We start from the raw sequence: 25,213 nt of genomic DNA on the forward strand, positions 1-25,213 counted from the left end.
GGGGAAAACTGAACAAGCATAAAACACACCACAACATCCTGGTAATTATAGACCAATCAGCCTGACCTCAGTACCTGGCAAGATAATGGAACAGTTTATATTAAGTGCCATCACACAGAATTGACAGGATGGCCAGGGTATCAGACCCAGTCAGCATGGGTTTAGGAGGGATAGGTCATGTTTGACCAACCTGGTCACGTTTGACCAACCTGGTCACCTTTTATGACCAGGTAACCTGCCTAGTGGTTGCAGGCAAGGCTGTAGATGTTGTTTATTTGGATTTCAGCAAGGCCTTTGGCACTGTCTCCCACAGCATACTCCTAGACAAGCTGGCAGCCCGTGGCTTGCACAGGAGCACTCTGTGCTGGGTTAGGAACTGCCTGGATGGCCGGGCCCAGAGAGTGGTGGTGAATGGTGCCGCATCCAGCTGGTGGCCAGTCACCAGTGATGTCCCTCAGGGCTCTGTGCTGGGGCCAGTTCTGTTTAATATTTTTATTGATGACATGGATGAGAGTTTAGAGTCTTTCATTAGCAAATTTGCAGATGACCCTAAGCTGGGAGCGTGTGTTGATCTGTTAGAGGGACAGAGGGCTTTGCAGAGGGACTTGGAACGGTTGGATGGATGGGCAGAATCCAATGGGATGAAATTCAATAAGTCCAAGTGCTGAGTCCTGCACTTCAGCCACAATAACCCCCTGCAACGTTATAGGCTGGGGATGGTGTGGCTGGACAGTGCTCAGGAGGAAAGGGACCTGGGCGTGCTGGTGACAATCGGCTGAACATGAGCCAGCAGTGTGCCCAGGTGGCCAAGAAGGCCAAGGGATCCTGGCCTGGATCAGGAATAGTGTGGCCAGCAGGAGCAGGGAAGTCATTCTTCCCTTGTACTCGGCACTGGTGAGGCCACACCTTGAATATTGCGTCCGGTTCTGGGCCCCTCAGTTTAGGAGGGACGTTGAGAGGCTTGAGCGTGTCCAAAGGAGAGCAACGAGGCTGGTGAGGGGCTTGGAACACAAGCCGTATGAAGAACGACTGAGGGAGCTGGGGTTGTTCAGCCTGGAGAAAAGGAGACTCAGAGGTGACCTTATCACTCTCTTCAGCTTCCTGAAGGGTGACTGTGGTGAGCTGGGGGTCGGTCTCTTTCTCTGGGCAGCAACAGACAGAACAAGAGGACACAGTCTCAAGCTGTGCCAAGGGAGATACGGGCGAGAATTAAGGAGGAAGTTTTTCACAGAAAGAGTGGTCAAATACTGGAATCATCTACCCAGGGAGGTGGTGGAGTCACCATCCCTTGATGTGTTTAGAAAAAGACTGGATGTGGCACTTGGTGCCATGATCTAGTTGAGGTGTTAGAACATGGGTTGGACTCGATGATCTTGAAGGTCTCTTCCAACCTAGAAATTCTGTGATTCTGTGATTCAATTAGTCAGTTCCCGTTGTGTGTTGACGGGGCTGGGATGGAACGGGTTAAACTCTTCCTCTGAACCAGGGTCCGTGTCCCGCTTCATTTCCCTGTGGAGGAGTTGTCAAATCCCGGGTTTTTCTCTCGTTCCTCTCTTTGGCGGCAGTCAGAGCTCGGGTTTTGCAGCGCTGGCAGAGCAGCCTCGCTCCTTTTGCTCGGCAGAGCTGCCCTCGCTCCCGGCCGGGCAGGGCTGGAGGATCCCGGGCGGGCTGGGGATGGCAGCGGGGGCTGCAGCCGGGAGAGCGGCGGGGCTGCGGGGCAGCGCCGGGGGCACCGCGGCTCCGCTCGGGCTTGCGGGGCCCCTGGGCGCGGCTGGAGGGAGGGAGGGCTCGGAGACACGGCTGGGGACGCGGCGGGCTTGGCACACGGCAATGGGCAACTGGAAAGATTCGCAATTTGTTTAAATAACTTAATTATTACCTCATTTGTATAGAGGGAATGCATGTGTACTTGAATGGTTTTGGTTTATGGTAAAAGTATTGTACAGTTTGAGTTTAACTGGGTCCCAGACGGAGGGTGAACACAGAAGTGTTATTTATAGTTGGAAACTACTTTTGGAATTAAGATTGAACTTTTGAACGCAAATTTTTAGGTTTGGCTTTGAAATATTATAAGAATTAGATCTTTAAGGAGTTTTAAGGCTTTTATAAATACCTTGGGGTTGCTTGGATATTTTGTGCTGGATTATGTTTTTTAAAGCTTGCTTGATGTTGTGTAATAGGAGACAATATTGGCTTCTGTTCGAGTTGAGCTCATGATGCAGGTAGATAAAAGTCTTGACTGTTTGGGTTTGGTTTTTGTTTTTTTCATTTTGTAGAAGAATTAATTCTTTAGGGTCTTGTTTCTTTGTAGTAGCACTGAACAGAAATTATTTTGAGGATTTTTAACTGCTTGAAAGATAGTTACATTATTGGGTCTTTTATAAGGAAACTAATGTTTTGTTGTTTTTTTAGTTTCTATAAAGATGGGGTAACTGAGAAGTGTTATAAAAGATTTTATTTAATTATCAGTCTCAATAAAGAATTAAGCATAAACATATAAAACTCAACGTTATTCTATTAAAAGCTAATTTGTTTCCTAATTCCTATACCTTACAAATGTTTGTCCAGCTATTAGCTTTTACACACAATAGTGTTACTTCTAACACCAATCACCTCTATTTGTACCTCACATAGTCCTATTAGAATGCATCTTTCATAGTTCTAATTCTCTAAAATATCTACTCTTTATAAAGCCATATTTTAAAACTTACTAAAACATATTTCTATCCCAATCTCTCTCAACAATATCATCTCTATTCCATAGCTTTCCTAAGTCAACACACCTGATCTCAATATTTGCATACAGATGTACAAGTCTGTGTGAGCTTTGTATCAAAGTTTAGAAATTCTTTCCAAATCCATCCCTCGCAGCTCCGGAGCAGCGAAAGCTCAGAGCAGCACCCAAGGGGCAGCGGCAGCCGGGTCTGAGCAGGGCAGGGAGAGGCGAGCTCAGGGTCCCGGGCACCCGAGCAGGGGGGACAGGGCCCTCCGGATCGAGGGGTGACAGCGAGGTGCCCCTGCAGGGGCTGCTCTCACAGGCACAGGCTCACCCCACAACCCCATGGCAGGAGAAGCTGCTCTGGGCTGGGTTATGGCATTGACAGGGAATTCCCTTCCCCAAGCAGCAGCTCTGACCGTCCTCCTCCAAAGCTGAGAGAGAGAGAGAGAGAGAGAGAGAGAGAGCACCAGCAGCTGACAGACTCTTCTCCACAGTCAGGTGCCAGATGCCCAAAGTGCGATTCCTCCTCAGGACGTATCAGCTGTTCTAACTCTGCCAAGGACAGTCCACAAGTATCATCTTCAAGCCACTTTGTGAGAATTTCCAAGATCCCAGAGACATCTGGACTTCCCATTGGAGCTTGTTGTGTCATGAGGGCAATGCAGTCACTGCAGGCAGCAGCGGTGGCAGGATGGATTGCAGAGACTTTTCCTTTGCAGCCCCAGCCCAGCGTTGGCACTGGGCATGAAGAGGCACTGAGGTGACCCTGAGAGGAAGGGCAAGGCACAGGGTGCAGCTGAGGAAGGACAGCGCTGTGCTGGGCTCAGAGGTGAAGCTGGCACTGCCCAGTGTGGAGAAGGTCCTTTCTGCAGCCCCTGTTACAGGGGAGCTGGGGCCTTGCTGCAGAGATACGGCCGCTTACTTGAGCACATCTCACTCCTGAACCTTTTCCCGTCGGCCAGGTACACACACTGGGAATTGCCGAGGACAGGAACCCTGCAGGGAGGAGCAGAGGCAGCGCTGGCTGCCAGGGGCAGCCCTTGTGCCCCTGTGCCCCCAGGCCCTGCCCGGCTCCCCGGCACTCACCGGGAGCTGTAGCTGCTGCCGTCCCCCCAGTGCAGGCGCTCGCCCCGTCTGCGCAGCCCGAGCCAGTAATCGACGTTCCCACGGAGGCGGAAGAGCAAATCCTGCCCAGGAGAGAGGAGTGGGAGCTGCCCCAGCCCCTCGGGGGGACACGGGCCTGGGGCTCCCCCCGCACGCCGGGGCTCCTTCCCTGCAAGGCCCCGGCCCAGGGCTGCAGCCCCGGCCCTACGAGCACCGAGCCCGGCCCAGGAGCACCCCCAGGCTGCCCTCAGCCACCCCACACCGCCCGCAGCCCCTCACTCACCATGGCCTCCTCATCCTTGGCAATGGCCAGGGAGGCCCCGAGCTCGGAGCACCGTTCCTGACCCTGCTCCCAGGTGCCGTGATCCTGTGAGAAGTAGTAGCAGACCCCATTGTACCCAACCCAGCCATGGGGACAGCCCAGAAGTGACAGAGGAGTCGCAGGTGTGACTGGAACCTGTGGTGCTGCAGGGGGAAGAGGAGAAGGTCTGAGGATTGCCCTGTGCAGGGAGCAGGGAGCCCGCTCTGCCCCGAGGGGCTGGGCCCAGGCTGCTGCCCCTCCCTTACCTGCCAGCACAGCCAAGGCCACCCCCAAAGCCAGCACCAGCACCAGGAGCAGCAGAATCAGCACCGCCGTGCCCACGGGATGGCCCCTGATGCATTCACCTGGAGCAGGAAAGAGCTGCTGGCTGCCAGAAGCAGAGCCGGGCCTGCAATCTGCTCAGCCCATGGCCAGGGAGCAGAGCAGGGAGCCCTGAGCCAGTGTGGGCCTCACTCAGCTGGCAGCCAGAGAGCCAAGAGCCTGGCCACAGGCAGGGACACAGCAGTGGCCACAGGCTGCAGCAGGAGAACTGCACAGCCTTGGGGGCAGCTGGGGCTCTTGCTTCCAGCCACTGATGGGGCCCAGCAGAGCACCAGGCCTCTGCCAGACATCGGGAAACAGCCACACACCTGCCAGCCCTGCCCTTGGGAGGGGACACTGTCCCCACCCTAGAGGCCACAGGGGTGGCCCTGCACTCACCCAGGAATCTTCTGCGGTTCCTTTTGTGTTCATTCTTGGTTCCTGATATGCCCTGGGGAGCCAGGGGCTCTCTCACACTCCCATCACTGGTGCAGAATCCATTCTCCACATCTGCACTCACTGCACACTCACAAGTGGCATCCCCCTGCTTATGCCAGGTGGCTTCTTGGGCCCCAGGCAGGTGTGGAACCGCGGCTGCTGGTCCCTGCTGGGGATGCTGGGGCTCATTCGCAACTCCACGAATGGAGCGGAGTTCATTCCCGTCCTGCTCACAGCCGGCATCTCTCTGCCTGGAACAAACAGCACCTTGCTCCGGGGACTTCAGGAGTGCTGCTGGCAGATCCTTTGGGATCTCGGCCTCGGGAACAGCTTCACAGCCGCGCTGCTGGCACCCTGAAAGGGACACGGGGAGAGGTCACTGCTGGTGCCGGCCCTGGGGGCTCAGGAGGGCGGTGGCAGCTGTGGCTGCGTTGTCCCCGCTGCCCAGAGGTGCGGCAGCAGCTGCGGAGACAAGCGCAGCCTCCGGGAGCTCTCGGTGCCCGCAGCCCCGGCCCCTGTGGCTCTGCAGCCGCTGCAGCCCAGCTCCGTGCCGGGCCGGGCGCTGACAGCGCCTGCGAGCTGCCGGCTGCTGCTGGCCCGGGGCAGCTGCGGCTCGGAGCCCGGCCCTGCCGAGGGGCAAGAAGCAGCAGCCCCGGGCTGCTCACCATTGTGCCCCGCATTCCCTGCCCCGGCGCCTTGGAGCCCGGGCACACCGAGCGCCGGCACGGCCGCTGCGGCTCCCTGCCTGTGGGAAAAATGACCTGGGAGTTTTGGCTTTCACATTTATGTATGAGCCTCTGCATGTTGTTGGTGATTATAATGATTTAGGTATAGTATCAATTCTAACTCTTTCTGTCTGGATGCCAGTGTATTATAATCTATACGTTTAAGTATGCACTGTATTACTCATAGACATAGTCGTGTAATGAATATCTATGTATCACTTATGAAAATAATAGTGTGGTGAATGTACTGTATTTTAGACCTTAGCAAACATCAGATGTGAAAAACGCTTTTATGTAACTAAAAACAGTGTAAGGCCATCCACTGACCAACCTGTCCAAGAGATAAAATAACTGTGACCAAAACCAGAGCAATGGAGGACAATTAGAGACTACCACGTTAAAATTAAGGAGAAAATACTAAAATCTTATCACAGGATGTGAAACCGCAGGATGCAGACACAAGAATAAATAAAATACATTGACCTGACACCCAGGAAGTCATGCAGATAAGAGTGTGAAGAAGTCAGACAAAGGAGTTCCCTAAACACAAGAAAGCTCAAAAAAATGTTCGGATATTGTTTTAAATACATGAATATGCATGCACCTCAGCGATGCCACAGTATAAACAGAACATTATCAGTACACCCCGGTGGGTTCTTTCACTGTTGACCGGGAGCACCCAGCGCTGGAAATATTATCCCTTTTTATCCTATTACTATTACAACCATTATTATTAGTGACTTTTCAAAAACACTAAGGAGTGAATTCCATTTTCCTCACCTGTCGAGGGGGGACCCCAGCACAAGGAATTCACCAAACCTCCCGCCCACACACACACACCACCCCTCTCCCCCCCCCCCCCCGTCCCCCCCCCCGCACCGCAGCCTCCTCCGCCGGGGGCGAGGCACGATCGAGCGCGGGTCACACCTGGGCTGGAGCCGCCTCTGAGCTCCGCCACCGCCGCCTGTCCGGGCTCCGGCATGACACGAACGCGCCGCTCGCCGCCGCTCCCGTCCCCTCTTGACCAAGGCGCCGCGGGCGCTGACGTGCGGAGCGGTCTCACGCAATGGCACTGATTGGAGCGGAAGCGGCCGCCGCGGCGGAGCTCTCCGCCCACCTGACCAATCAGCGGCCGGGAGCGCAGCCATGGCGGAGCGGAAGCACCGCCCCCGAAGGGCGAGCGGGTCGGGGCGATGCCCGCGGCCATTTTGGCCCCCCCCCCGGCACTCGCCTCACCCGGAGCCCCGTGCAGGTCCCAGCTCGGCTTTTCCCTCGCTGCCGCCGGGGCTTTTCCCGCTCCTGGGGCTCGGCTTTGCCCGGCGGCTCCGGCTGGCCCCGGCAGAACTCACTCCCCCGCCGTGGCTCCCCAACCCTGCGGCGGGGCGAACCCCCGGCATTTGCCCCAAGGCCTCTGACTGACCCTGGTTACTGAAGCCTCACGCACCGTGTCCTACAATGCCGTAAACATGGGCTGAAATGCCTTTGTAAAGTTAACCTTGTGTTTTTCACTAACTCTGATTCCTCTGAGAATTGTTACCGGAGAGAGTCAAAGCTGTAAATGCAGTGCTTCATTATTATTATCATGTGCAGCACAACACAATCGAATTTCTTTAACAGAAATGCTGATAACATTTACCATATGCTATTACACTAAATACAATCTCAAGAAGCTCCCGGTTTGTTGGACACTTTGCCAAATTCTACATTATTGTGTCTTTCGGAACAATTGCACTTTAAAAGGTCTGAGTAAATTTATGGTTCCATAAAATTTGTGGCTGCCATGAGTTTTCCTCAATGTTAAATTACACAGGGTCACCATATTTGTCACACTTTTCTAATCCCTCCAGTAAATCCATCAGGCAGTTATTTCAGCCATGCTTGGTTCACATTTTCAGTGCCTTTTGGTATTAATAGCAGCAGAATAAGGTACATTTTGTAGTACCCAGAACCTTTTAAGGATATTGATTATTAGTTCAGTTCTGATTTATTTGAATATGATTTTAGTCTTGGTAAGATTAAGCAAAGTGAAATCTGAGTAATGTTAGGTTATGCTTTATTGCTCTATTGAGTTACTTTTGTTGACAGTCATTTATGTCAAGGTGGATTTCTGTCAGGTTTCAGTATTGCTGAGTTTGGACAAGGTCGAGTTTATGTTTCCACTTGAAGCCATTTTATGTTCTATTCCAATTTCATTAGGATCAGTTTTCATTCGGTATTAAAGAGGTTAACTTTAAGTTCCTTTAAGTGTACCTCTAATGCCACTGAGGTGACACTGAATTCCACTGCAATTAATTTTAGGCCCTAAGTTAATTTTGTTTAAATATGTTTCTTTACATTGCAAGATGTAGTTCTTTTCTTCTAGAGATAAGACAGATCCCACTGAAACAGCTGTGATGAAACACTGATAAGCACCTGCTTTTGGATAGGAGAAGCTACAGCTTGTTGGGCCCGTGATCCTCTCACAGCTTGCACAGGTGTCAGTGCTTCACTGCCTGACAGGATCATTCACTGTGATCTCTTCTGTTCTATCTTCCACAGATAGCACAGGAGAGAGGCTGGTTGTTCTACATGATGGCTGTTAGCCACTGGAAGCTGTTCAGTGTTCCATTGTTGTGGGTACAGCAATGCTGGAAGAATATTGGCTCCAATTCCTGAGACAGTCACTGCTGATGGATCGGTTCCATCATGTCAATTCACTCATTTTGATAACAGGCATTCTTCATAAGACACCATTACCTTACTCATAGCTGGCTTTTCATGAACTTTGAGCTATCTTTGTGTGACTATGCACAAGACATGGTGTCACTTTGGGATCTCTCTGTTTTGCTCTCCAGCTGCAGATGCCTCTCTTTGAACAGGCTGTCTGCAGCCGTTCCCTGCGCTGCCTGCTCAGCCTTTAGTCCCTTCTCTTGTTCCAGCAGGGTTGCTGTGCCTTCAGCCAGGGCTGTCTCCTGATTTTCCTGTGTTTCCAGAGTTCCAGGAGGAGATCTCTGGGCTCTGTCAAAAGCCTCATCTGAGCTGAGGTCCTGTGGCCTTTCCTGACCCTTTTGTGACCCATCCTCGTGGGCCAGGGCTGTGACCTGCTGAGGGCAAGGCTGCTCCTGCTCTGTGCCAATCACACACAGCCCCAGTTATTCTCACAGAAGGGCCTTTGCCTCAATTTAGCCTCCTAAAACGAGGGGAAATGCAGTTTCCTTCTTCAATTTCCCTCAACCAAGACCATTCTGGGGGCTTTTGCACATCTTTTTCACCTGTGAAGGTCCCTTCAAATGGAGGTGCCCCTCGATGGAACTCTTACAGTGGCACACCAAGAGGTTCCTCTCCAGGGAAGCCCTTTCAGACCAGGGGCAGCCGTGTTGGCTCAGTTTGAACCTGAAGATGATGGAAATGGGGCTCTTTCCCTCACCTCAAACAGCACCATAAAGGGTTCCTCCTTCCATTTAAGCATGAAAATCATGGGAAATGGAGGCGCCACCAAGGGAGGCAGCCAAAAAGATGAAAAAGGTGAGTTTTCCTTCAGTTGAGACCCTGCAAATCACAGGTGAATGGGGATCCCCCCAGTTCAAACACAATCACAGAAAAGCTTTTCCCCCCTCCATTTCAATCCCTTTTCTCCTTGTAATGCCCCATTCTGGGGGCTCTGGGGAGGCACTGGGGGCACTTCCCCCTCCTCACTGGTCCCCCCTGGGGCTGCTGCCCTTGCAGAGTGCTGAGGAGCTCCCTCCCAGTTCCCTGCCAGTATCCCCCCTCTTCCTGGCAAGCCCCAGCAGGGATGGGGAGAGCACTGGGCAGGAACTGGGAGCACTGTTCCTGCCCAGAGCTCCTGATTTCCCTCCCAGGGCTCCTTCCCGCTCACTCCCGCTGCTCCCACTCTCCCTCCCAGTTCCCTCTGGCATTCCCTGTGCTCCCAGTTCCCTCCCAGTGTTCCCAGGATCTCTCCCACTGCTCCCAGCAGCAAAGCCCTGGGGGCACAGCGAGCTCTGCTCTTGAAGAGGCCAGACTTGAGCTGTCAGGAGAGAAAACCCGGCTGGGAAAACTCCACACTGTCAGACAGGAACAAACCCTTAACGAGGATGGGTTTCCCTTGCTGGCACAAGGAGAGAAGCAGAAATCTGACAGGAATATTCTTCATCATTCTGCCCAGGCTCTGTCAAACCCTCCAGCTCCTGCACCTCGGGAAATAACAAGTGGCTTCTAAGCAGTGCCTTTGATGTCACTGAGCATGTTATTATGGATTAATCTCACACTGGAAAGCAGCCTTCACACCCTACTGCTCTTTGCAAAGAGTTTGGAGGCTGCTGCCCAGCGAGCTCCTGAGTCTTATCTTCCTTGTCAATCTTATCAGCCCCTTGTTTAATTATAAAAACATAAATAAAATGCAGGGAGCATTGGCCCAGGGTCGTAGGACTTGCATATCTCCTCCAAAGAGAGGGAAAAAAAGAGTGCTTCTCCCAAACCACGGAGTTTAAAAGTTCATGTTATCTTACATATATTTTTAAAGGGAAAAGAGGAACAGTAAAATATCAATTACTGTGCCAGTGGTGCTCCAGCCTATTTCTGTTCTCTTCTTTCAATTGTAGCATCTCTAAGAAGAATTTCATAGAAAAAAGAAAAACAAACAAAAAACCAAAAAAAAAAAAAAAAAAAAAAACCAAAAAAAAAAAAAAAAACCACAAAAAACCACCTAAAAAACCAACCAAACAGAAAAGCCCCATGGAATTAAAGCTGAAGGAGAAGCAATCTGGCTGCAGGCTTGTGGCACTGCCCTGCCTGAGTTCCTGTAAGGGAGCTCATCCCCTCTGCAGTTCCAAGCCAGATCCCAAGTCCTGAGCATCAGCTTTCAGCCTTTTGAACACTGAACTGTAAGAAAAGCTGCTGGGGAGGGCCATGCTCCAGGCACATCTGTGGCATTTCATCTCTCCGGCTCTCTCAGCTCAGCTCGGGTCTTTCCCTCTCCTTGCTGCGTTTGGCTCATGCATTTCTTGAGGGGCTGGCCCTGCACTGACCAGAGCATGAACTGACCATCAGACAAACAGCTTCTGGCACTGTGGCTCTATCCTAAATGGACCATTTCCCAAAGGAGTTCCAGTGCCTTAGTTTCACTGACTCGAGATGGCTTTTCAAGGAACCTGCTTTGATGCACTCCATTTCTAAACCAGGAGCGCACAGCGCTCCTGCACTCCCTGCCAGGGTCATTCTTTGAGCCTTGGAGAAAGGCTTTAAAGCAGCACAGAGCTTGCTGAGCACCAACAACTTCATCCAAAATGCAAATCAACAGCATGGACAGAGCCTGACTTAAATCCTATTTAAAAACTGAATTAAAGAGCAGTTGCATTGCCAATTGACAAGATGAGAAAGGTTTCCTTAGCAGTTGCTGAGATGACAAATTAAGGGAGAGGACGAAGCACGGAGGGGAAAACCTTCATTTGCACAGTGGAGTTTTAACCATCATGCTCATATCTGAAGGAATTGCAGAAACCATTCTAATCTCAGGAAAGGAAAAGGTTCCTGGATATTTCTCATTTCAGCAGGAGCCTGAGGAAGCCCTCAGCACAGGAGATTGGGATAAGTGCAAGGCTGCTTTCTGGAGCAGAGGGAGCCGGGTGTGCTCCTCAAAGCCAGACCTTCACCCACAGCAGCCAGAAGGGAGAAAAACAAGGACCCAACAAAGCTTTAAGTGGGGAATGGGTTTTCAAGGGTTTTATATGGAAAGAACAAGTTCTGGGGAATAGGACCTGGAAGGTGAGAGAGAAAGGAAACAGGGAGGAAGCTGAGGCCTCTTCAGATTGGAAAAGAGAAAAGAAGGGAGGAAAATTTAGGAGGCAAGAAAAGGCTGGGCCTAAATTCCAACACAGCCAGCACGGCCGCTGTGGCTCCCTGTCTGTGAAAACGGGGGAAGCCGCCACCAGGAACTCGCCAGAACCTCCCGGCCCTCAGCGCGGCCCCTCCGCCCGCAACGAGCCCCGAGCTGGGGCAGCACCGACCGCGGGTCCCACCTGGGCTGGAGCCGCCCCTGAGCTCCGCCATCGCCTCGCCAGGCCCCGCCGCAGCTCCGGAACTAAACGAACAATCCTGCCCGCCCATTCCGCCAAAACTCAGAGCCCAGGGCGGCGTGGGAGGGGCTGCGGCCGATTCCAGCGCCAGCGCGTGGGGAGGCAGCGACGGGAGGGGCGGGAGCGGAGACTGGAAGGGCCGCGTGCAGCGGCAGTGGAAGGGAAGGGCCGTGTGCAGCGGCAGTGGGGGAGGCCAGCGCCCTCACATACCGCCCACATTCTAATAAACATTCTCCTCCATTTCCTTTTCCTTAGCGCGGTTTTTTTGGGACGGCAGCCCCCACTCGCTCCCAGCGGAGCCTTTCTGGTTCAAGCAGATCAAATGAATCCCAATTGTCATCGATTTCCACCACCTGCTATTTCTCTCCTCTTTTCGTAAACGGACTTCGCAGTTCTTTTCTTTCCTCCAACAGAGCTGGAAAGCAAAATGCTTGCCTGACCCATGGCAATCCCAGCCGCCTGCCACCGCTCCAGCCTTGTCCCTCTTTCTCTCCCCTTTACTTGGCACTATTTTCTCCCTCCTCCTCCTCTCCCTGCCAGCGGGCAGCAAAGCCATTTCACCCACTGGCACCAGCTGCCTCCTCTCCCTCGCTCCCATTTTGCCCATTCTGAACTCCTGGAGACGCCTGTCCGCGGAGCCGGAGCCGCGGTGGAGCCGGGTAATGGTGCAGGGAATGGTAGCAGGGAGTCTTGGGCTGCGCTGGGCCAGGGTCGGTGCCCGGTGCCACCAAAACCGCTCTGTGCCTCTCCTCTTCCCCCCCAGCCCGGCCGCCTCATGGCTCCCCCTCACCCGGCCTGCGAGCTGCCGGCTGCTGCTGGCCCGGGGCAGCTGCGGCTCGGAGCCCGGCCCTGCCGAGGGGCAAGAAGCAGCAGCCCCGGGCTGCTCACCATTGTGCCTCGCATTCCCTGCCCCGGCGCCTTGGAGCCCGGGCACACCGAGCGCCGGCACGGCCGCTGCGGCTCCCTGCCTGTGGACACGGAGCGGGTCCCGGTACCGAGGGCAGCGCCGAGCAGCCTCGGCCCCGGAGCAGGCAGGATGCGGCGCTTTGTGCCCGCACTCGGCGCCTGCAGCGCTCTGGGCTCTGAGGCACGTTCAACTTCAGCCTGTGCCAGCCCCGAACACCTCTCGTCCAAGCAGCGGCCCCGAGTCCGGTGCCGCACGGGCGGGAACTGTCCCGGGCACGGAGCAGCCGCCTCCGTCCCAGCGAGAGCAGCCGGGATGAGCCAGCGCTGCCGCAGTGCCTGGAGGACACAGAGGAAGCCGGCACAAAGAACTCGCCAGAGCCCCCCCGGCCCTAACCGCGGCCCCCTCCGCCCGCAATAGGCCCCGAGGCGGTGCACAACCGACAGCGAGTCTTACATGGGCTTCAGCTGCCTCGGAGCTCCCTCGCCGCATCGCCACTGCCTCAGCTCTCTGAGCACTCGAGCCGGCGAGAGGGCGGTGTGGCAGCGCTTTTGGTCCTTTTGACCAATCACCGGGCGCCACACTTCATCGGGAGCAGCGGGCGGGAGGGGGAAGGGCAGGCGCGTCGTGGAAATCACCCAACTGTGGTTTCGGTTTCTTGTACCAAAGTGAATCCGGAGCCATATTGAAAGCCAGAGGCAGGGACATTTTCAGAAGCAGAAGCCGCGCGGGGGGAGCACTCAGGTCATTCCTGTCCTGCAAAAACCTTGCTAGGAAAAGGGCCCCATGTTGTTGGCGCTGGTCGAGAACAGCAGCCCCGAGGAAGCTGCTTCTGGGGCTCTCAATAGTGAATTACGGCAGGGATTCTCGGAGTGACCTGGGCTGGGCCAGGTGCCCGGTGCCACCAGAACCGCTCGGTCCCTCTCCCCGCCGGCCCGGCCGCCTCATGGCGCCCCCTCACCCGGCCTGCGAGCTGCCGCCTGCTGCTGGCCCGGGGCAGCTGCGGCTCGGAGCCCGCCCCTGCCGCGGGGCAAAAAGCAGCAGCCCCGGGCTGCTCACCATTGTGCCCCGCAGTCCCTGCCCCGGCGCCTCACTCCCCACAATCGCGTTGTCATAGAGCCAGGAGCAGTCGGAAAAAAGAAAACATCCTGCTTGCCTAGTCGAGATCCAAGGCATTCCGGGCGTGCTGCCAGGGCTTACGAGTCACAGCTGGTGAGTGAGCTTTCCCGGAGAGGGACTTTGCTAGATCTGTTGTTTATGAATAGGGATGGGCTGGTGGGAGATGTGCTGCTTGGAGGCCTCCTGGGGCACGTGATGATGAAATTACAGTGTTCTCTATATTTGGGGATATCGGGAGGAACGTCAACAAGACTTTTACACTGGCCTTCAGGAGGGCAGACTTTGGCCTGTTTAGGAGACTTATTCAGAGTTCCTTGGGAAGCAGCCCTTAGAAACAAAGGAGTTCAGGAAGAGTGGGCATGCTTCAAAACAGAGATTTGAGGGCACAGGAACAGACTGTCCCTGTGTGCCCAAAGAGGAGTTGATGAGGATAACGTCCAGCCTGGATGGGCAATGAGGTTTTGGAAGAACTTAGAAATAAAAGGAGGATGTATCAGCTTTGGAAGGAGGGTCAGGTTTCTCAGGAACTATTTAAGGGGGCTGCTAGGGTACATAGGAAAAAAATAATGGAAGGCCAAACTCAGCTTAAACTTAATTTGGTAATTTTGTAAAGGACTGCAGATATAATAATAGTAAAAGGAAGGGAAGGACCAGCTTTTGTTCTGTTTTGTATGCAGGAGGGAACTTAGTAACTGCAGATGAGGAGAAGGCAGAGGTGCCCAATGCCTTCTTTGCCTCAGCCCTTAGTGGAAACACAGCTTGTCCTCAGGACAACTGAACTCCTGGGCCGATGGATGGTGTCAGGGAGCAGAATGGGTCCCCTGTGATCCAGGAGGAGGCAGTCAGAGAACTGCTGAGCTGCTTGGATGCTCATAAATCTGTGGGCCCCGAGGGGATCCACCCCAGGGGGATGAGGGAGCTGAGAGATGAGCTTGGGAAGCTGCTCTCCATCATTTACCAACAGATCTCTCACCCTTCATGGGCGTAAGAAGGCCGGAGTGGGGACATTAATTTTACTTGAATTTTTTTATCAAAGAAATCAGAGCAAGGGACTGAGAAGTACGCCAAATCCTAAAATTGCACCTTCCCCGCAGTGCTTCCTCTTTCCTGGGCTTCACTTTATCCCCAATTCCCTCCCTCCTCCCCACACAGTGGCACAGAGCAATGGAGGTGTTTTGGTTTGAAGGACAGGTGTCTGCTAAGGAAGGCAGGAGCCTCCCTGGCAATGGGAAAGGCAATCCCCCTGCCTCTGCATTATTATAATTCAGAAGCTGAGGGTCTCTCGGGCCCCAAAGACTTCCTCTTTCCTGGGCTTCACTTTATCCCCAATTCCCTCCCTCCTCCCCACACAGTGGCACAGAGCAATGGAGGTGTTTTGGTTTGAAGGACAGGTGTCTGCTAAGGAAGGCAGGAGCCTCCCTGGCAATGGGAAATGCAATCCCCCTGCCTCTGCATTATTATAATTCAGAAGCTGAGGGTCTCTCGGGCCCAGACACGAGAACAGAGCCGCAGTTCTTTCCCGCTGTGTCCGCAGCGCACACGGGCCCAGCGCGGCGCTGCCCCGAGCAGGCCCAGCCCCAGCCCCGCCCCTGCCGGCCGCGCGCGCTTTCCCCTCGCTGCAGCTGCGGGCGCGGCCGGCAGGGGCGGGTGCGGTGCCTCCCCCGCGGCTGCAGGGGGCGCTGTGGCGCGGGCTCGGTGCCCGCGCGGCGGTGGCGGCTCGGCCCGGGCCGGGCATGGAGGAGCGGCCTCGCTGCCAAGGCCGCGGCAGCCGGGCCCGGGGCCCTGCGGGGCTCTGGGAGCAGCGAGCGGGGCCACAGCGATGGCTCGGCACGCGGGGCAGGGGCTACACCTCGGGGGTTTTATTTTTGTATTGACCGGGTAACGCAGAGGTGTTTTAAAAGATTTGATTTTATCGTCAGTCTCGATGAAGAGTGAGAGCTAAGAGATGGAAGACTCAATGTTATTCTAGTAAAAGCTAACTTATTTCCTGTTTACAATACCTTATAAATGTTTTTCAGCCTCTTACCTTGTGATAAATAATATGATTCATGCTAACAGCTGCAACCGTATCGATATTTTAGAAAATGTTTGTTAAAAAGCAGTAGAGGAAAAGGATGTGCAATTAGGGTCAGGAAACAGATGTTCTCCGATCTTCATGAGAACGTAGGTACAAGATGGAGTATTGAGATAAACAATATCCTAAAACAGAATCGGTCCTGGGATGAGCAAAGTTGGGACAATTCCAAATGTGCAATCTGCAATAGTAGTCCTATTTATGAAATAATAAGACTTAGTTGGAACATAATGCTTACTTACATAACACAAAGGGTAATGCACATGCCCAACCTGCCAGGATATTCAGAGGGCAGCGAGGAAGACAGTGAGCCTTCCTCTGAAGAGACCCCCAAAAGGCCAAAAGACCCCTTAGCAACAGGCAGAGCATGGACTGTGCAGTGCAGTGACAGAGATTGCAGGAATCAAAAATGGGAGGGGATTTACAGGAAAATATTGATGAATATGTATTAGCATACAGTGTATAAGTTGTGTTTGGATCCTTTTGTCCTTTGTACGTGAGGCAGGATGAGAAAAACCCTCCCCGTACCCCGACTGATTTTGCTTATGCTTTATCCAAACCACTGCCAATTTTTTTTTGCATCTGCTTGATTGTTTCTAATTGTATAATTTTATATAAAGTTGCTGCTCGATTAAAATTGGTGCTAAATTCTAATTTTGTGGTTTATTAAATTAGACATAAAGGGACCTCATTCATAACAGTGTAGTCACTTTTGTTTTATTCTCTGTGAGAGGACACAAAGTTGGCAAAGCTTTGCTAAGCATTGCTCCTCCCTCCTCTCCCTGGAAAAGCCGAGTCTCACAGTTTCCTGTGTTGTGGTTTAGGTGCTGATCAATCACTAGTGCACTCATTTCCTGCTGTGAGAAAAGATTACGAGAAAGTGAAAGCAGGCTTAAAACTTTAAAATGGTATGTAGAAAATTTTATTAATAGTAATTAAAAGAAAAAAAATAGCAAGAAAAAGCAAACCCTTTAGAAAACTTCTAAAACTTCTCCTCTTCCCACAACTTTTTCTTTTCCACTGACAAAGTAAAGGAACAAAACCAGAAATTTCCAGTTAGTTTACTACCTCTAAAAAATTTTTCTTCAGTTCATTTAGGGAGGGAAGTCCCTCTTGTTAATGTTATGGGGACTTCTCCACAAAAGGAAAGAGTTTTCTCCTGGTTCCTAATTTGGTCACAAATAGCAGCTGCCAAGGGGAATTTATCGTGAAGCTTCTCTCATTTTCTACATCCTTCCTACAGCTTGTTTATTGGTCATGTTGACTTATGGGGTATTGTTTTAAAGATGAGCTGGTGAAAGGAAAAAGTTCTTATTATTTATTTCTAAAATAATTTTCATCCCTGGGAACAGAGATTTTCTCCTGGGAGTATGGGATTACTCTTCTCTCTTTCTCTGTTCAAACCTCTCATGGGATTACAGCTCCTTTAACATCTGCTTACTTTAGTGTGGAGGCCTTTGCTGGATATCAATTTGAACTCTTCATCTCCCCATAGTTTTATGCATTATAGGGAAAAAGTGTCTTTTCTCCATAGCTTATAAGGGGATTTCAGCTTTAAAATCAAGGCATCTCCTCATCCCTCCCATCTGGGACTTAACTTCCTCCTCACTGACCGTGATGTTTCCATGTTGTTCTTTTACCCGTTTGTACCTTGCTCTTTTCTCTCACTCGAGGGAGGACAGAAGCACGGACAGGGTTTGTGTGATGCTTGGAGCCTGCAGGTGTTTGCCCTGACCCCGTTAGAGACGCGGAGCTGCGGCTGGGGAGCGGCTCCGATCCGCTCCGCCCGGCCAGAGCTCAGCAGCAGCAGCAGCAGCAGCAGCAGCAGCGCTCGGGGCTGCGCTGGCTGGGACAGGGGCGGCTTCTCCTTCCCCTGCCCGCTGGCTGCGGGCCGCTTCTCTGGGCTACAGTCCCGATGCTGGCCTGGGGCTGCTCCCGGGGCTCGGCTGGGCCGGGCTGGGGGTGCAGCGAGCAGCGAGATGAGAGCAAGGCCGGCTCCGTCCTGCCCGCAGCAGCACCGCCCTCGCCCTCGCCCTCTCCCTGTCCCTGCCCGGCTGCGGGGCTGGGGGGGAAGGGACCCAGCCCGGGCCGAGTCAGCGCCCGCCCGGCTGCGCCGCCTCACTGCCGGCCCGACGGGGAAGGGGAAGATCGCGGTTCCTTTGGTCTTCATCAGGGTCTTTCACAAAGGCCTGTTCAGTTCTTAGTGGTTCAACGGACTCTCAGTTAGACAGAAACAATTTTTTTCACTTCTCTAAATTTTCCCATGTCAAACTATGACTCCCTGTAATGCTCTCTTGCCCTCAGACAGTTTAGCTTCTGTGAATCATCTTGAAAATATGACTCAGAAAATACCTGAAATAACCTGAAAAAACCACTGTTCCCTCTCCTGGTAAAATGTAGAACTTTAATAGGAGACAAAGACAACAAAGCAGAGGCTACAGCTGGATGTGTCTTGGCCCTCAGCCAAGAGCACACCTGCTGGTTTGGAACCAGCCTTTGTACAGCATTTCTACTGTATCTGCCTGGTGCATATGTAAACTTTTCCCCAACACCTGCTAGTTTGGAAATAGGCTTTATACAGCATTTCTATAGCACCAGCCTGGTGCATATGTAAACTTTTCCCCAAACTAGTTTACATGCCCCAAGAACTGCTTTGCATAACACCTGCTCGGGTCCTGCTTTTTAGAGCATGCACATTTCTTGGTTTTGGTATTAGTCCATTTTATCATCACCTTCAGTTCTTGGGCCTGGGTCCACGCTGTCTTCAGAAGATGAGTGCTGATAGCTGGCATCATATATGCCTTGGATATTATCCCAACCAAGCAGGCATTTTAACACATGCATATCTATATCAGCTATTTCTAAGTTTTAGTTAGCAACAGAAATATAAACTATATCTTTATAGCAAAGTCACTTTAACACCACACATACAGAATCCATTTTAATAGTTGCAAAAAGCCAATACTATAGTATATATCTATAACACAGTGTTCATTTTTTAACACTTTACCTGAAATCATTTTTTCCAGTTGATTTTGATGTTGAAACCATTCCCTGTACTACTCTCCATACAAAGAAATCTTTAGACATGTTACTCTTGCTGCCAGTAGAAGAGAATTTCAGTCATTTCTGCAGTTTGCAGTAGTAGTAGTCTCAGTATTTGTGTGCTTCAGTAGTGTTCATACAGCCACACTTCATGAACAAATAGAATTGCCAAAAAACAAATGTTTCAAGTTGGAACTAAAGAGTTTCTGTATTTTATGTCCCTTTGTGTGTCAGAGAAGATTTGGGCTTAAAAGATGAAAATTTGCCTCTGTTAAAAACAAAGAGAAATTTTACTTTTGTGGAACCCTAATTTTACCTCAGATGCCTGTGACTCCTTCTTGGATTTTGATGGATGGCCTGAAGGCACCCAGGGGCTGCAGGTTAGGACTGCTTCAGAAATCCTTTTGGCTTGGAAGGATCCTTCTACCTAAGAGCTGAATGGGCTGTGCCAACCCCAGAGCAAGAGGGACTCAAGGCAACAGAATTAAAGGCTGGTGAGAGAACCCAAAGAACAGACTGTAACATGCAGACCAGGTGAGAGAGAGCCAAAGAATGAAGACATCTGAAAAGTGGAGTCAAGCTTCCAGCCAGCCTGAAGATTAACCAACACTTTGGGCAGGGAGTCTGAACTGTATTGTTTATTAATGTAATTGTCCTGTTTTAATAGATGAGAATTACAAGCATCTGTTGAGGAAACCATAACAGGCTACCTTATGGGCAGTTTCCTCAAGGACCAACAAGCAGAGTGAAACAAGAAATAGAGGGCAAGACCAGGTTGGCCCCTGTGCTCACCACGGAGAAGATTCCATAGCCCTGCTGTGGGCAGCAATCCCATATCCATGGTAAGGTGGGGGCAAGAAAGGCACCCCAGAGCTCTGCCATTGCTCAGCTGTCTTGTAATACAACAGGGACCAGAAGGCAAGACTGAGTTGGCCTCTGCACTCAGCACTAAGATACACCTGCTATGAGTAGCAACCCCATGGGCACAGTAGATGGGCTCAAAAAGCCACACCAGAGCTCAGTGATCCCATTCTGTCCATTCCAAATAAGTCTGTCTAAGGAAAACCTGAGATTTTTTTCCTTCTGTTCCCACTGTCCTCACCATCATCAACAGATGCTACTATGACTCATTAAAATTTTTTTGAGAGATAATCAGAATTGAAAATGGCAGCGCATTCTTCAAGCCAAATGACTCATAGGAAAAATAGGGGGTTTTATACATTAACATTGTGATGGTTGGCTCTCACAACTGAGAGACAGATATTATGTGTATGTTAGGAGAAGCTCTGTAGCTGTAGAGTGCTGTCCCTGTAATATCTCCCCCCACAGTCCCCTTTCCCTCCCCCTTGCAGCAGCCCCAGCAGCCTCGGGGCATTTGGGGAGGGCCGGCTCATTACCAGGAGGGGCCACAGGACAACACCTGAGCTCCAATCAAGGTGTAAGGAAGTGATCTCCACCTGGGGAGGGCAGAGAAGGAGCTGACTGACAAAACTTTGGGAGGGGCTGAGGGTATAAAAGGCAGAGCATCCATTTTGTAAATGAACAAATGGCTGACACTCAGAGACCCCCCCCCCCCCGCCCCGAGCTGTAGTTTTTCCTTATTCAGTCTGTTGTTATTTTTTTAAGGTTAAAAAAACCTTTAAGATTTTAAAAGTGAGGGTCCTGTCTCACATCTTCCAAGGACAGTCCAGAAGTGTCAACTTCAGGCCAGTTTGTGATGATTTCCAGGAGCCCAGGGCAATTTGGATTTCCCATTTGAGCTTGTCGTATAATGTTATAAATAACAAATATAGGTATTGGCTTCTGCATTTATGTACAAAACTAACTTTTGTTTTGCAAGTTATTATTGATCACAAAAATCCTGATATAATACAATTTGTAATTACTGTTTTTGATAGAGTATAACCTGTCAGTTTATCTATGCACCCTATAGCTTTTATAAATAGTGGTATAATAGACACTATCTTAGACCATAGCATAATAGAGACTGTGTAATGTTGGATTGATTTTCTCATGTAACTAACTCAGAAAATGGTGTCAAATAAGGTGATTTCCCACATTCAAGGAATTTCTAATCAGAAAGACAAGATAACAGAAACAGAGCATGGGAAATAAAAAGATTTTATGGACCCTTGTTATCAGGGAGTGAAAATACAAAACAATGGAACCACAAGAAAAAAATTAAATATATTAGTTTAAGGTACAACATGGCCTGAAGACAAGTCAAAAGTTAAAAAAAACCAAACCAGTACGTAAATTGAAAGTTAGGTTTGAATTCTTAAAAACTTGTATAAATATGCATGTAGCTCTAATATGTAACAGTATATAGAAAACATAGTTTAAGTTAACCCTGTGCAAGCAGACAAGCATCCCAGGGCAGGACTTTAACCCTTAATTAACTTTCATAAAAAGTGTAAATTGTGAGCCGTATTTCCCACATATAATGAGGGCAATGCACTCCCTGCAGGCAGCAGCGGTGGCAGGATGGATTGCAGAGACTTTTCCTTTGCAGCCCCAGCCCAGCGTTGGCACTGGCCATGAAGAGGCACTGAGGTGACCCTGAGAGGGAGTGCAAGGCACAGGGTGCAGCTGAGGAAGGACAGCGCTGTGCTGGGCTCAGAGGTGAAGCTGGCACTGCCCAGTGTGGAGAAGGTCCTTTCTGCAGCCCCTGTTACAGGGGAGCTGGGGCCTTGCTGCAGAGATACGGCCGCTCATTGGAGCAGTTGTCACTCCTCAATCTCTTGTCAGCCAGGTACGCACACTCGAAATTATCAAAGATGGGAACCCTGCAGGGAGGAGCAGAGCCAGTGCTGGCTGCCTGGTGCCTTAGGTTGGGAATAGGGGTATTTTATTCCTATCGTTTAGAGGAGGAGCAGTTATCTTCTGTTAACTGGGCAGTTTTCTTTATCTCCTCCACAATCAATCCTCCCTCCAGGACATATATTCTGTTAATGGGCAAGTGAATGTCGCTGCATGGCTGATAAAATTCCATCACCCCATGGGGAGATGCTCTGCCCAGGAGGAGGAGCCAAGCATTCCTACCTGGACAGAATCGGAGGTTTGGAACACCACAGCAGCCTTTGCCCACTGCATTCCCAGAGCAGCAGCTGTCTTCACTGGATTCCCCTAGGAAGACCAGGCCCATCTACAACATGACTGGACCTTCTGAGGAAAACTTCAGCCTTCTACAGGATCACGGATCCAACACAAGCACACCTGTAAGTGCAGGAGGGCTGGAACCAGCATTGAATGGGACTGGTGCCAACACCCTGACACACAGGGTGCCAGGTAATATTTTGACCTGGCCAGTAAGGGTTTTTTTGTTCCTATGATTACATTTTTATTTTTAGTCCTCCTAGTCAAGAAGTCTTATTCCTACTCTCATATCTTTGCTGGAAAGCCTTTTAATTTCAAAATTATAATAATTCAGAGGGAGGGGGAATTGCATTTTCCATTTAAGCGAAGGCTCCTGCCTTTCTTAACAGACATCTGTCTTGGCAAACCAAGATACCAGGGGCAGCCCTTGTGCCCCTGTGCCCCCAGGCCCTGCCCGGCTCCCCGGCACTCACCGGGAGCTGTAGCTGCTGCCGTCCCCCCAGTGCAGGCGCTCGCCCCGTCTGCGCAGCCCGAGCCAGTAATCGACGTTCCCGCGGAGGCCGAAGAGCAAATCCTGCCCAGGAGAGAGGAGTGGGAGCTGCCCCGGCCCCTTGGGGGGACACGGGCCCGGGGCTCCCCCCGCACGCCGGGGCTCCTTCCCTGCAAGGCCCTGGCCCAGGGCTGCAGCCCCGGCCCTACGAGCACCGAGCCCGGCCCAGGAGCACCCCCAGGCTGCCCTCAGCCACCCCACACCGCCCGCAGCCCCTCACTCACCATGGCCTCCTCATCCTTGGCAATGGCCAGGGAGGCCCCGAGCTCGGAGCACCGTTCCTGACCCTGATCCCAGGTGCTGTAATCCCGTGAGAAGTAGTAGCAGACCCCCTTGTAGCCAACCCAGTCATGGGGACAGCACAGAACCAACAGCGGAGTTGCAGGTGTGACTGGAACCTGTGGTGCTGCAGGGGGAAGAGGAGAAGGTCTGAGGATTGCCCTGTGCAGGGAGCAGGGAGCCCGCTCTGCCCCGAGGGGCTGGGCCCAGGCTGCTGCCCCTCCCTTACCTGCCAGCACAGCCAAGGCCACCCCCAAAGCCAGCACCAGCACCAGGAGCAGCAGAATCAGCACCGCCGTGCCCACGGGATGGCCCCTGATCCATTCACCTGGAGCAGGAAAGAGCTGCTGGCTGCCAGAAGCAGAGCCGGGCCTGCAATCTGCTCAGCCCATGGCCAGGGAGCAGAGCAGGGAGCCCTGAGCCAGTGTGGGCCTCACTCAGCTGGCAGCCAGAGAGCCAAGAGCCTGGCCACAGGCAGGGACACAGCTGTGGCCACAGCCAGGGACACAGCTGTGGGCACAGGCTGCAGCAGGAGAACTGCACAGCCTTGGGGGCAGCTGGGGCTCTTGCTTCCAGCCACTGATGGGGCCCAGCAGAGCACCAGGCCTCTGCCAGACATCGGGAAACAGCCACACACCTGCCAGCCCTGCCCTTGGGAGGGGACACTGTCCCCACCCTAGAGACCACAGGGGTGGCCCTGCACTCACCCAGGAATCTTCGGTGTCTATTCCCTGTTGCTGATCTGTTCTTCGGGGACTCTTTCACAGCTCCAGGAACGGAGCAGAGTTCACTCTCCTCCTGCTCATAGCCAGCATGTCTCTGCCTGGAACAAACAGCACCTTGCTCTCCAGACATCAGGAGTGCTGGCAGATCCTTTGGGAGCTCGGCCTCGGGAACAGCTTCACAGCCGCGCTGCTGGCACCCTGAAAGGGACACGGTGAGAGGTCACTGCTGGTGCCGGCGCTGGGGGCTCAGGAGGGCGGTGGCAGCTGTGGCTGCGCTGTCCCCGCTGCCCAGAGGTGCGGCAGCAGCTGCGGAGACAAGCGCAGCCTCCGGGAGCTCTCGGTGCCCGCAGCCCCGGCCCCTGTGGCTCTGCAGCCGCTGCAGCCCAGCTCCGTGCCGGGCCGGGCGCTGACAGCGCCTGCGAGCTGCCGGCTGCTGCTGGCCCGGGGCAGCTGCGGCTCGGAGCCCGGCCCTGCCGAGGGGCAAGAAGCAGCAGCCCTGGGCTGCTCACCATTGTGCCCCACATTCCCTGCCCCGGCGCCTCAGAGCCCGGGCACACCGAGCGCCGGCACGGCCGCTGCGGCTCCCTGCCCGTGGACACGGAGCGGGTCCCGGTACCGAGGGCAGCGCCGAGCAGCCTCGGCCCCGGAGCAGGCAGGATGCGGCGCTTTGTGCCCGCACTCGGCGCCTGCAGCGCTTTGGGCTCTGAGGCCCGTTCAAGTTCATCCCGTGCCAGCCCCGAGCCGGGCACGGACACCTCCCCCCCCGAGCAGCGGCCCCGAGCCCGGAGCCGCACGGGCGGGAACGGTCCCGGGCACGGAGCAGCCGCCTCCGTGCCAGCGAGAGCAGCCGGGATGAGCCAGCGCTGCCGCGGCACCGGCTCCATGCCGGCCATCCGGGCAAGGAGGAGAGCGCGGGCAGCCGCTCCCTCGGCGATCCCAGCGCAGGGGGGACACGGGGGAAGCCGCCACCAGGAACTCGCCAGAACCCCCCGGCCCTCAGCGCGGCCCCTCCGCCCGCAGCGAGCCCCGAGCTGGGGCAGCACCGACCGCGGCTCCCACCTGGGCTGGAGCCGCCTCCGAGCTCCGCCGCCGCCTCGCCGGGCTCCGGGTGCCGCCGCGGCCGCTGCAGAGAGACCCGAACGCGGAGGAGTGGCGCGTGGTCACCGCCCGATTCACCGGGCCCGGCCTCTTTAACCCTTTTCAAAGCCGCCAATCGCAGCGAGGAGAGGGGCGGAGCGAGCGGGGAGATAAGGTGAGATGAGCTGTGCCCGGTCGGTCCTGTCTGTGAAACACCGCGGTCAGGAAAAGCCCTCACGCCGTTGGAGCCGGAGAAGAAGCGCAGCCCTGGGGCAGCCGCTCCTGGGGCTCTCAACAGGGAATTCCCGCAGGGATTCTCGGGCTGGGCTGGGTCCGTCCAGGTGCCCGGGGCCAGCAAAAGCGCTCAGTGCCTCTGCTGCTGCCCCTGGGCAGGCAACAGAACACAGCAGGAAAGGCTCGGGGCTCTCAAGAAAGGCAGCCAGAGATCTCTCACCCATCATGGGTGTGATAAATGCATGTATTTTATGATTGGCTTTTCGCAGGTATTAAAATGAATCTTATATGTTTTGTGTTAGAAGGTAATGCTGTATTAGTTTTCTTAAGTACTGTGTTAAATATAGTTTTAGGTTATGAAAATTGTTAAAACAGAAATGATGCTCTGTAGGATACTCTTTTTAAAAAGAAAGGACTCGCAGCGAGATAGCGGCCACAGGGCATCGAAA

The 25,213-nt window shown here is 53.0% G+C and overlaps 2 protein-coding genes across 7 annotated transcripts in view; both read right to left on the reverse strand.

The window, feature by feature from the left end:
* LOC139595391 (C-type lectin domain family 2 member D-related protein-like) overlaps positions 1-13,761 on the reverse strand; it is a 34,696-nt gene extending 20,935 nt beyond the window's left edge. Inside the window, exons 1-7 of one of the 6 annotated variants that reach the window (XM_071438496.1) lie at positions 13,022-13,761; positions 11,605-12,076; positions 4,845-5,237; positions 4,391-4,489; positions 4,107-4,288; positions 3,806-3,906; positions 2,441-3,715 (exon numbers count right to left, since the gene is read on the reverse strand). In XM_071438496.1, the coding sequence (XP_071294597.1) occupies positions 3,598-3,715; positions 3,806-3,906; positions 4,107-4,288; positions 4,391-4,489; positions 4,845-5,237; positions 11,605-11,692 (981 nt within the window). In that variant the 5' untranslated portion in view covers positions 11,693-12,076; positions 13,022-13,761 and the 3' untranslated portion in view covers positions 2,441-3,597. The other 5 variants (XM_071438491.1, XM_071438495.1, XM_071438492.1 and 2 more) reach the window with 5 other exon arrangements.
* A 4,381-nt stretch (positions 13,762-18,142) lies between these two features.
* On the reverse strand, positions 18,143-24,988 carry LOC139595653 (C-type lectin domain family 2 member D2-like). The gene is made up of 7 exons (XM_071439193.1): positions 24,985-24,988; positions 24,513-24,797; positions 23,436-23,651; positions 22,958-23,056; positions 22,674-22,855; positions 22,373-22,473; positions 18,143-21,589 (listed from the first exon to the last, which is right to left on the reverse strand). Exons 1-7 carry the CDS (start codon positions 24,986-24,988, stop codon positions 21,475-21,477), a joined length of 1,002 nt encoding a protein of 333 aa, XP_071295294.1. The 3' UTR covers positions 18,143-21,474.
* Between the last annotated feature and the right edge of the window lie 225 nt (positions 24,989-25,213).

Source organism: Agelaius tricolor, unplaced genomic scaffold, assembly GCF_023055355.1.
Source record: "Agelaius tricolor isolate 1412-34295 unplaced genomic scaffold, bAgeTri1.0.p SCAF_13, whole genome shotgun sequence".
Lineage (NCBI taxonomy): Eukaryota > Metazoa > Chordata > Aves > Passeriformes > Icteridae > Agelaius > Agelaius tricolor.